Source organism: Mustela lutreola, chromosome 13, assembly GCF_030435805.1.
Source record: "Mustela lutreola isolate mMusLut2 chromosome 13, mMusLut2.pri, whole genome shotgun sequence".
NCBI lineage: Eukaryota > Metazoa > Chordata > Mammalia > Carnivora > Mustelidae > Mustela > Mustela lutreola.
Genome location: NC_081302.1, coordinates 37321813 through 37334618, shown reverse-complemented (window position 1 = coordinate 37334618; position 12806 = coordinate 37321813). Strand labels below are relative to the sequence as shown.

The following is a 12806-nucleotide window of genomic DNA, read 5'->3' as shown; positions in this document are numbered from 1 at the left end:
TGTTGGGCTTGCAATTCTGCAAGCCATTTTTCTGATTTGTCACCTGGTTCCATTTTGGCAGTAATTCATGCAAGAAAGGAATGAAAAGACTATGGGCTAGGTCTCCCCTAGGAGAAGAGTCTTGCTCCTTTATGTTTTTTTTCATGTTCCTAAGAGAATCACCTCATCCTTTCTTTTTGTATCCACTTGGTGGTTTTTAACACTTACAAAAATGAGCCTTATTGAAACCACTCAGTTGGCATTGAGATCATCCATCTAGCAGTTTTTCTTTGTCTGGGATAGTGTTCCTACCAATCCTATATCATAAATATATCAACTAAAGGAAATAACTCCCACCCCAAGTACTGAGGAACAAAAAGAACAGATTATAATAATTAAGATTTTGAAGTTTGGAGGAGGAACTTGTGTTGTTGAAGCCCATACCTCTGCTACTGGGCCACTGTTTAGCAAGAGTTGGTGTCTGTGACATGAAAGAGGGACCTTACACTAGAACCCTGAGGTCTCGGGAGAAGGGGCCAGTCTGCTGGTGCTGATGGTTTCTGAGAGGTCTCAATAAAACTGCCAAAATGGATGGTTTCAATGCCAACTGCAAATGCAAAGGGACTGAGGGGGTAGAACTTGCCATATTTGAGGCTGATGCAGAGAGGAAAGAAAAAAGTGGAACAGGCGCGGGCAAGATCCAGTGGATCTCTTTTGGTGAAGATAGGCTCTCTATTTGGTTTGCAAAGAGAAGACCTTGAAGAGAAATGACCTTTGATCTATATTTGTAAAACAATTGTTCTGACTGCTTTAGCAAATGGATGGTAGGAGAAAGAGAAGTAGGGAAACCAGAGTGGAAACATTGGCAGTTGTTCAGGACCGATGTGTTACTAACTTTGTTTAGGGGAGGAGGTTCTCATGGGAGTAAGACGGAGTGTATTTTGTCATCCCTATAGGATATGACTCAATGTCTGTCTGTCATACTGGAATAGAGACAGAGATGGTATCTAGTGGCTAGAAGCCCAGAATTCTGCTGAACATCCTGCCGTGCACAGCACAGAGCCTCACCTCCAGTAAAGGATTATTTGGCTCCAAATTACAACAATATTAAAATGAAAAATTCTTGATTTAGGATGATAGAAATGGAAATGGTGGAAAGTGGACACACTAGTATAATCACACAAAAAATACATATTAGGCACCAAACATTTAGTAGCATTTTGAATGCTCCTCAGATAATTTTACCATAAAGTATGTAAATATGCAGATCTCCAGTGGAAATAATTTTCATGAAATATATTCGATGCTGCTTTAACTGGCAATTAATGGGGAGTTTTAGTTTCTCTTTTACATGGTGAAACAACCAGAAAAATACGCAGTCTTGATTCATCAGTTATCCATGAAGACTGAATTAAAGAAAAAAATGGCAATCTTAAAATATTTGAAGAGCTTTTTATTGAGTCAGCTTACTAAAATTTATTTTAAAAAGGATACTTACTCAAAGGATACTTACTCAGATAAAAGAAGAAAAATCTACTCACTTGCCATTCAATGCTGCCACACCAACTGTGCTTCGGGCAATGGACATACTGGCTACAAATGTCCATTGCTGACTCTGGGGGTCCCACCTCTCCACTGTATTCAGATAACTCCAGCCATCATGGCCTCCCACAGCATAAATAGGACCTTCAAGTACTGTTACACCTAAAACAGGAGAAATGGAAACTGAATGGATTGACTGTTTCTCAGTGAGATTTAAAAAATCAGATTAATAGCAAAAACTGTGGTGCAATTCAGAGTAAGCTCTAGCCATCACCCAATAGCAGTGGGGTAGAAACTATTTACTATTAATCATACCATTTGTTAAAGTGGCAAAAATTTAGAACCAAAAATTAATATGATCTAGATGCTTTATAAAAAAAAATGATTTTCCTTATTTATGTCCATAAGAAGAAGTAAATTCTAAAAATCAGAGATGACACATATTGTGCCTCTACTTTTGAAGAGCATTTCTACACTCCAGCTTAAAGTAGTTTATTACTTTAAGCAATGTTACATTAAAGCAATGTAGTATTATCAATTTGAAATTCAGGGTAGGATTTTCTGTGTTTTGGCTTCTTAGTAACTTCATGATAAAGTTAACTAAAGGTTATGATGCATTTCATTTTATAAACTGAGATCACTAAACATAGGTAATTAAATTAATATCGAGTCATCAATAGAAGCAATTATACATGATTATACACACACACACACACACACACTCATATATATTGCTTTTCCAGTATACCCACTTCTTTACAGATGAATTTTCTTAAATGCTAACATTTGCTAAATATTTAAGTATCATGTTAATATTGGCTGAAATGATTTCATTATATATAGAGAAATTCTGATGAAATTTCCTCCCAAGTTCAAAGTCTGATTGTCAAGGGCTTTGAAGAGTCTGAGATTTTACCTTACTTGCCAGCTGCAGAGTTAGACTGCCATAAATTTATGGATATTGGTAGAAAACATGAGACTCTGGGTCAGAGGGGAAAGGTAGTTCATTACTTGTACCACCTGCAATAGTATCATCTTTTTTTCTTTTTCCTTTTTTTTTTTTTTTTTTTTCGCTTGCTCATCAAGCCCTGATTCCAATAGGGTGACCCAAAGAGGATGACCAAAACGACCCTAACATTTCCTCAGCTTGACCAAAATTTAGACAGGATTCTTCTTGCTTCTAGGGCCCCGACCTCATTTTCCTTAGAGCATTTATTTTAGAAAATGTGTAATTGCACGTTATTTCTCTGTCCTTTCTAGATGGAAATCTTTTAAAAATGCCTCCTGCTCATGTTACAACCCAGGACTTTTTCCTCAAAGACCTGGGAATTATTTCTTTGAAATGTAAGCATCAAGAAAGATATTGAGAGCCTAACTTCAGTCGGTACCTTGGTTCAGGTTGTAAAACTTGTCAGGAAGATAGAAAATTTGCCTTACCTTTGGATAAGGCCAATTAGCAAACACAGATTGTCTATAATCCCCTGTTCCTACCAGAGCTCTTAAGAAAAACTCCATTTTGTTTTGGTGAGGTTGAGTTCAGCCGCAGTTCTGGCCTCTCTTCCATGTTGCAATAGCCTTGAATAGTCTTCCTGGCTTGTTAAATTTGTCTAATGCATTTTTTGTTTGACAAGGGTCAGTTGGAACTTGAACATGAAGTGGATTGTATTACGAGAAAGGAAATAATTTTCAATGAGCAATAAATGTACATGCCTATTTCTACAGAAGGAGACATTATCTTCACATGTTTAAGCATGCCTGTCTTTCACTTAGGAAAGAGGAACTCTATCATATTAACATCCTTTTGGGCAGTTGGTGCCTTGCTTGAAAGTTGTGCAAAAATGTTAGAGACCCATGGAGAATTGTCTTTCAACACAAACCTGAAAATAAATGACCCCGTGTTCATTCATCCATTTACTCATTGTTTTGAATGTCTGTCATGTGTCAGGAATTGTTCTTAGTACCACACGGGGCCAAAAACACAGAGGTTAACAAGGGAAACAAAATCCATTCCTGTGCTGAGTTTATATGTACTGGTCAACGAATACGTAACTAAAATAGACTAAGTACATTATTCACAGTAAGCAAGTCCTTCATACATATTTTATAATTTAACAGAGGATACTGTATTAGAGTATCAAATGGCTCAGATACATATATTTAACTTAGGGATGCTATTGTACACACACCAGTAATAGATATCCATGTGAAGTATAGGGTTCTGACTTAGTGATTGCCAAAATCGAAGGGCATAGACTTTGGATGTTGATTTTTCTCTAGATAGCTCAAAGTAAAAGATAGGGCTCAGAAAGGATGAATAAGTGTTAAATATTTGGGGGCAATTTCCAAAGGATATGGATATATCTTATGGACTTTTTGTAGACATATGTATAATCATTCACGTGTCTCAATAATTAATTATATCAAGATAAACTTTAAACATCAATAAAGTTTTTAAAGATATATCTATCAGAAAGGGCCAGATGATTATCACAAATCTAATGAATTTGAATTTTATTCTAAGGACAGAGGGAAATCACTGAAGTGTTTATCTGTGAGATGTATGATCACCATGATTTTTATTTTGGTTGTGTTGTAGCAAATGAATTGGAGTCAGTTTAGGTGGCAGTAGAGAGATGATTAGGAGGAAATTGCAATTATCTAAAAAGGAGAAGATGGTGGCTTTAACTAGTAGGTTAAAGAGTAAATACAGAGAAGTAGAAATTTATTATAGTAGAGATTTATTATGGCTCTGGAGATTTATTGCTAGAACATGCTAATGGATTGGATCTGAGTAATGAGTAAAAAGGACAATTCACAGATAGATAAATTGATTGAAAAATTTGAGAACTATATTTTGAAGATACCATGTTTGAGGAGACTATCAGACATCTAGGTGGAGCATTTAAAAAGGCTGCTTAATATACATGTCAAGAGTTCAACTCAGTTCAAGTATACATATTTAACTTTTGGACATACCAGCAATGACATGGCATTTAAAAGCATAGAATCAGATAAAGGTCAGTTAAGTAAATAGTATTACGAGAGAAGGTAACAGAGACCAGAATCTAGCCCTGAGTAGCTTCAATATCAATTAAAAGAAAAGAGGATGAAAGAGAGAAGAAATGACCAGACAGGTGGAAGGAAAGCCAGAAACTTTCAGTATCTGAAATCTAAGAGTGGAGAGTATTTATAGGGGGAATGGGGTAATCATCCACTTGCATATTTCTGACCAAATACAAATAAATTTCTATTGGATTTGGAAAGATGGAGTTTATTGTTCACTTTCAAAGTACGTTCTGGAGTATTACAAGTTGTAATATAACCTGATAACTACTTAATCAAATAGCCTACAAAACTCATTGATCTATGATTTTTTTTTTACTATTTGAGATTATTTGACTTTATGAATATGTTTCAGTCCTACAGTGAAACATATATAAAATGCCACAGATTTATGAACTCTGGATGCCTTACAATGTAATTTGCATATTTTTTGCAGATTTGATGAAGAGAGACCAGAATAATTTCAAAATTGGAGTGATACATTCAATTTCTTCCTTATGTTTATTTGCCAAAAATATCTTACAGATTCAATAAAGCAAGGTTAATAGTGTAAAAATATTTTTCTGTGCTTTGTTCAATAAAACTATTAAGCCTGCACTAAAAAAAATAGTAATTTAATTGAAATATTTTTTGAACATCTCAAGCTTTGTAATTGCATGATTACTTCTGATAAAGGATTTCAAAATGTCTTCTTAATGCTTTATATTACCAAATTGTACTTTTTCAAAATGCATAATTATTTATATATTTTACACTATAGGTATTGCACATATTATTCCCCTTAAGACTTCTGCTGTAAAATATTTATTAAAATTCTCCCATATAGGTTACCTGGCTGGCTCAATCAGTTAAGCATCTAAAAGAGTTAAATGCTTTTTTTTTTTGTCTCAGGTCATGATCAAGGGTCTAGGATACAGCCTGGTATTAGGCTCTGTGCTCAGTGCGAAGTCTCCTTGTCCTTCTCTTTCTACCCCTCCCCCATTCATAATCACTCTATCTCTCTCTAAAAATAAATAAATGAGTATTTTAAGAATAAAATAAAAGAAAAATTTAATTTTACTCACATAATTTACCTCAAAATATTTATTTTACTACTTCTCTATCAATACAACCAGACACTTAATTTGTTCTCCTGAAAAAGAAATTATTACTCTTCTCTACACCTATTAATATCATCCATTTAAAGTATTATTAAATTTATCTGAAGCTCTAAATTTTTCCAAATTAAAGATACTACATTTTAATTAAAAATTGTGATAACATAAAGCCAGTTCTTAATATTGCTTTATTATTGCATTTTTACCATTAATTACATAACTGGAAAAGCATTTGCTTGTAAAAAATGAGATTTCCTTTTGTCTATATAGAGAATATTTATTTTAAGTGAATAATAATACATTTAAATTTCTTTTGGTGTAATAATTGTGCCCAATAAATTACTATAACATTACTAATTATTATTGTTTTAATATTCTTTTCTAAGCTGTTTTTAAAAATCACCATCAAGGATATAGTAGCACCTAGTAAATACTTATAACTAACGATTAGGGTGATTTAATTCTAGTATTATCAAATAGTTTTACTTAAGAAACAATGAATCCTTAAATAATAGTTCATTTAGGGATTTTTGTTCTGTGCAAAAAATTAAATGAAAACAACATACATAACTGGAAATGGAGAAATAGGGAAATAAAATTATAAATATTTTATATACATTACAAAATTTTCTCAGTGATATTAAATATAAATGCATATACATATTTATGTATATGTATGATATATGTATGTGTGGATATATATATAGTCTTTGTGAGAATTTACCCAATATTATATATGCATATAATATAATATAAAGTATATACAAATGCTTTCTTATATAATTATGATGTAAAATACTAACAGGCTAATATATGATTTTTAAATGTTGATCATAGGCAGGGCAAAATGGACTATGTTGTATAGGGATATTTTTCATGCAATCCTACAAAATCCTGTAGGCTTAAGATACATTTTTATTTTTCCTTGATCTGCCAAGAAAACACACTTTGTACTGGTGTATTGTATCCATTCTTTCCTTATCTGAGACTGTGATTGTCAGTCTTGGCTGTCCACTGAAATAATCTGGAAACTTTTGAAAAAATACTAATGTCTGAATTAGAGAGATTCTTATATGATTGGGCTGAGAGGATGCCTAACCAAAGAGACATTTCCAAGTTTTGTAGGGTGAAAACTTGACTGAATCCTCAGTCAAGATGGATAATGACTGCCACAGTATAAAATGAACTAGTACTAGAACCATTAGGCAGAATGTCTCCAACCAGTAATCTGTCTACCTTATAAGTTGCTAGCATCTTTCATTCATGTTGTGTGGTGTGCTTGTGTGTTGGGGGTGAGGAGTTCATACAGAATCAAGGTTGTCATGGAAGTTTAGTAGTCGGCCAACATCCACTTTTACTACTATGCTATTTTCATTTCTTGGATTCTTTCATCATTCATCTCCAATATTTATGGTATAACTCCTACCAGTTCATTTCCTCACAGAGTGCACTGGGCGGGGGCGGGGGGGGAGGTGTAAATCAATGAAGCCTGCAAACAAGTGTTCCTTTAGTACCTGTCCATAGGATGAAAGGAATGCTTCTTTTCCAGAGTGAAAAAGTGATGACTGAGCTAAAACCCAGTGAAATATTAGGATTCATTTGGGGGTTAAGGAATTCTAGGCAGAAGGAACATTGGTATGCAGGCGTACCTGGTAGTAGGAGTATGTCTGAAGAGCTGCAAGAGGGCCTGTGTAGCAAGAAAACTGGAGAGTTAAGGGACAGGCAATGTGGTGTACTGTAAGCCTGAAGAGTTAAAGTACCACACAATGTGGGGCCCTATGCACCAATAAGAATTCTTTTTTTTTTTTTTTTTTTAATCCTAAGAGCCATGTGAAACTACTAAATTTTTTTAAGCAGAGACATGATGAAACTGCATTTATGTTTCAAAAAATTCCCTATAAGATATGGTGTGGAGAAATGAGCATGGATGAGTCCACAATAATGTATGTGACAGATGAGAGTCTTATACTGATGTGGTAGCAGTTAATAGAAGAAAAAAATGAAAGACTCAGGAAATATTTTCAAATGAAGATGTATTGATTGGATCCTTTTCCTAATATCAATTCTTCATCCATTCCATCAACACATTCTGTCTGTTCGGGGTGGGGTGGGGGGAGATAAAGAAAGAAAAAGAAAAAGAAAGAAATGAAATGAAAATACATCCCTGTCATGTGATTTAGAAATGTTACTTAGCCTCTTGTACCTCAGTTTCCTGATTTGTACAATGTGATGGTACATCACATCACATTGGTATGAGAAGGTACCTAACCCACAGGGTTGCTTCAAGGACTGAATGGAATAATACATGCAAAGCACTTAGAAAAGTATATGGTAAATAGTTAGCCTTATGTAAGCATTCAGTGTGATGAAGAATATGGTAGCAATGTATCAAGACCCTAAGTCTTCTCATCAAATATTAGTCTATAATATCACAGTGGGGATGTGGAGAAGGCTTGTGAAGAATCAGTTAAAGTCTTAAATAGACTCCACTATTCTACCCTGTTACTATTACTGAGAACTCCATCTATGTTTGTTTCCTTGTAGGCCGTTTAAAATACTGATTGAGGGGTGCCTGGGTGGCTCAGTGGTTTAAGCCTCTGCCTTCAGCTCAGGTCATGATCTCAGGGTCCTGGGATTGAGCCCCACATCGGGCTCTCTGCTCAGCAGGGAGCCTGCTTCCCCCTCTCTCTCTGCCTGCCTCTCTGCCTACTTGTGATCTCTGTCTATCAAATAAATAAATAAATATTTTTAAAAAATAAATAAAATAAAATACTGATTGAAAACCTTTCACAAAAAGTACCCTCTCTAAATATTTTCTCAACAAATATATGTTTCCTCTTATGAAAATCATTGGGATGATTTCATGTAATACTTTGTCATTGTCGAAAGTAGCAATGTCGTACACACCCAAAAATAGGCAATCACAATAGATTTTGAAGTGCTATCCTTCTAAATGCCAGCTTCCCTTGTAGCGAGGCACTGTTGGCTTTTAAGGCAAAAATTACAATTGAGGTAATACAGGAAAGTGTTATAGAGGCAGTAGGTTGTAACGGGGTGATTAGAGACGATATCACAGAAGATGAGGCAAGTGAACTGTGGTTTAAAGTTAGCTATAATTTTCACAAACACAGATGCAAGACATTGTAAGAGAAGGGAGTCACTTGAGCATAACACAGAAGTAAAAAGCAGGCTCTGAATGGCAACTTTAATCAGTTGTTAAGCCAACCATAAAAATGTGCCCACCTATAATTGATGATTGACCGCATCCACAGAGGCCACACTTCTTTCCAACCATTCCCAGACAGGGATTGTGTATGGTGAAGGTGCTAACACGGGCCCATTCCCGCAACACATGGGGCTCTCTGTATCAAAGATCTGCCTGTGGGAGTCTCTCTGGGGCTGGCCAAACTGTTTTTGGAATAGGGTTGCAGTCTGAGGCTCTTTCTACCCAATTCCCATACTCCTTCCTCCCCTATTTCCTTCACAGAAGATAGGTCAAACATGATGGTCTGAAATCTGTTTCACCCTCTGGATTTTTCAAGGCTATTTTCTCCAATAAACCTCTTGAATGGCCAATCCCATGCATTATTGACATCTGATGCTTAGTGAACCCAAACTAATGCTGTTGTTAAAAGAAAAAAAGTTGTAGATAGAGTTGAAAAAAGAAAATGTGGGATGGGGGCAAGCAGGATATAGTAGGCAGTTTAAAAAGTATTGATTTTATGTGAGGCTCTGAGGAGGGCTTTTATACAGAAGAGTGGCATCATTAGAATTGTATTCTAATTAGATTACTCTAACCCCAGTTTTTAGATCATTGTAGGGACTATGTGCAGAGACAAGTGATAATGCCATTAAAAATATCTTTCCCACTATCTAGATAAATGTAAGGAAGATGCCAATGTGTAAATATGGCCGTTGATACAAAACCAGAGAGATGGGACACACATCATGAAGGAAGTATTGAAAGAGCCAGGGGTAGATATTATTGTTCAATATGGCAGACAAATCAAGAGCCATCCATTCGGCAAATAAGAATATTTGTTGAAATTTTTCACAACAGAATCTGAGAATTTAAGATATCCTATCCGACCCTTGGCAAAGAGATCATAAATTCAGTTGGTGATGTTAATATCTGAGCAATTGTCCGACTCAAATATTGCTCTCTACTGCATCACAGCCAGGGTTGACCGAAACACACACAATACATTTTATTGTGTATGACAATATCAGCATCTTGAGGTTTCAAGCTCACTTTCCTTAATGACGTAGAAATACTAAAAAATAAATGTTCCGGGATGATACCCTTTAGCTGCTCTTCTTTAACGAATGATAGGATGATTAAAAAATAAATGAGACTCGATGTAATTTTCAGGACAACCAGTTTCTCCCAGGGTGCTTGTAACTATTCTCAAAGATATATAGTGACACACAGGATGTTAGTAATGAACATAAAAACAAATATGTATAATCCAAATTACATAAAGTGCCAATATACTTCTTTCCTCATTTGTTTATAATTTGACAAGGGACAGGGACATACCCAGGCTTAATATACAGGCTTAACCTAACACCTGCCTGGTTATGTGTTAACACCTAACACATACTTAAAGTTCAAAACATTTTGGCAAATGAACGAATTCACAAATTTGGTGTACTATGAAAATTTCCACTGTTGTCTACTTTCTGAATGTTAATGTCTTGCATTCCCAAATGGACTGTAAACTCTCTAACAACAGGGTCTGTGTTTTATACATGTGCTCCCCAGAGCACCTAATATAACACTGCCAGTGTGCACCAGCAGCCTTTCATATTGCAGTCTTGTCTTCTTCACAGTGCCCCCCTGAAAAATCATGCTAACACCAACATGCTCAGGCGCTTTCTTGCTAATACACTTGTCTTATGGACTCGGCTGTTGCACAGTGACTCTCCATCGCCTGGCCTCATTCCACCAGTCCAGGCTTAATTTCATTGCATTCCCAAATCCCTTATCATTTGATGTATTATCATACCCATATGTTTCCCGAACTTTAACATTCTGTACCTCAGCTCGTCGGATGAAATTCTGTTCCTTTCAGATCTAATGCAAATAGGAAGCGTTCTGTAAGATTTCCCATGCTTTTAGTAAGATTCTGTCCCTCCTTTACCCATGATTCTGCTAAACGTTATTTAAATCCTCGTTCTGGGTGCCTGGGTGGCTCAGTGGGTTAAGCCGCTGCCTTCGGCTCAGGTCATGATCTCAGGGTCCTGGGATCGAGTCCCGCATCGGGCTCTCTGCTCAGCAGGAAGCCTGTTTCCTCCTCTCTCTCTCTCTGCCTGCCTCTCTGCCTACTTGTGATCTCTCTCTGTCAAATAAATAAATAAAATCTTTAAAAAAAAATAAAAATAAAAAAAAATAAATCCTCGTTCTGAGACACAATATGTATACTAAATATCTTATAAATACATAATATCCAGATTACTTATGAAGTACCATTATATGCATTTCCTATTTTAATTATATTCTACTATTATGTACTTAAAATATGATGGATACCAATTAGTAAAGATGTTCTATATTTGTATTGCTTTGAAGAGTAATGTAAAAGAACAGCACTGTGGAAATAATTAATTTCCTAAATCATTTCATGCAATTCTTTCATTGGGATTATCTTGTCTCACTTTTATGTATAGCCTATTGATTATACCTCATTGATTATGTTTCAACAACTGATAAATTAAATAAAGTTGGGGAAATGACTGCTTTCATGTTAAATGACAATGAAGCATGTTGGTAGAAGAAAGATCATACATTTTGAAGGTTGTTTGTATTAAGCTTAATCATTTATTAGCTCTGTGATTTTGTGAAAATCCTTTAACCTCTTTGACTCTCACTTTGTTAATCTTTAAATTAGGGATATGAGCTCTTCTCTTTGGATTGTTCTAAGCAATAATTAGCATTTTATTTTAAATCTCATAGTATAGATGGCAAACATTTCAGAGCTGAGTTATTATTTTTGTATTTTGTACCTGTGTTTTAAATGTTGAAGTCTACTGTCAAAGTGATAGTCCTGGTAGAGAATATCAATTTTCAGGAGATTCTAGGTATAATGTGGAAGTATGAAAAACAAATCAAGGTGAAATATTTCACCAATGCTAGCCTAAATATATTTGTATCTAAGTCAAGCCTTATTTGGAAGTTAATTTTGTAAAGGGAAATGTTTTTGGACTATGGTTACTTAACAAAATTCTCTTTTTTACTTCCAACTCTAAGTTTTTGCTTCTGGGAGGTAAATAGGTGATGAGATGCTCAGGCTACAGGGTAGAAGTAAGGCTGTAAGATTGTTGAGCTTCCACAATGTGGGCTGGATAAGTTTCTGGGAGACACACTAGAGTCCACTGGTAAGAATCATCAAAGAGCAAATCCAGCAAAAAAGTTGGCATCGTAGACATTGATCCCTAAAGAGAAGGCTGACATTTGTTTTAAATGACTTTTTGGATTTCCTTGACTTTGGCTTCCTAAGAAGCCAAAAATGTGTAGAACAGATGGCTTCAGTCTTCTTAAGTTGGGACAGTATGAAGACTGCAGAACAGGGACCCTCTGCCTGTCCAGAAGCCATTACAGAGAACTGATGGTTTCACTGCTTCTTCACAACAGACCCCATGAGGTTTGAATGCAAGTTGCCTTTCTCACGGTCTGTAAGAATTCCATCAATTAGGGCACTCCAGTCACCTAAACCTGAGACACAATGACCTTATAAATAGTAGTTCTTAGATTAATCAAGGAAAAGTTAAAAAATATATATAAATATGTATTTTAAAGATACATAATATGTTGAAATTATAATTATATATTAATATATAAAATATATTATCTATCTATATATGTATTTGCATAAGCTCTACCTAGAAGGGTTGTGGTAAAATTTGCTTGAGTTGAGGCCCAGCATCCATAATTTAAAAGCTGCCAAGATAATTTGAATATGGAGCCAGCACTGAGAATTGTTGCCACAAGGGAAAAAAGACACCAACTCTAGCCCAACTGTCAGAGAGGAAAACTAGACTAATCTATAAGCCTTCTCATCTAAATAGAATTGCAGAACTGCCAAATTGTTTAAAAGAAGGGAAACTCTAAGGGAATTAATTTGC

The 12806-nt window shown here is 35.3% G+C and overlaps 1 protein-coding gene across 1 annotated transcript in view; it reads right to left on the bottom strand.

The window, feature by feature from the left end:
* The window catches only part of KLHL1 (kelch like family member 1), a 396571-nt gene that overhangs the window by 46698 nt on the left and 337067 nt on the right, over positions 1-12806 (bottom strand). The window contains exon 8 of the mRNA XM_059144513.1: positions 1521-1683. Coding sequence (XP_059000496.1) covers positions 1521-1683 — 163 coding nt within the window. The remainder of the gene's footprint in view (positions 1-1520; positions 1684-12806) is intronic.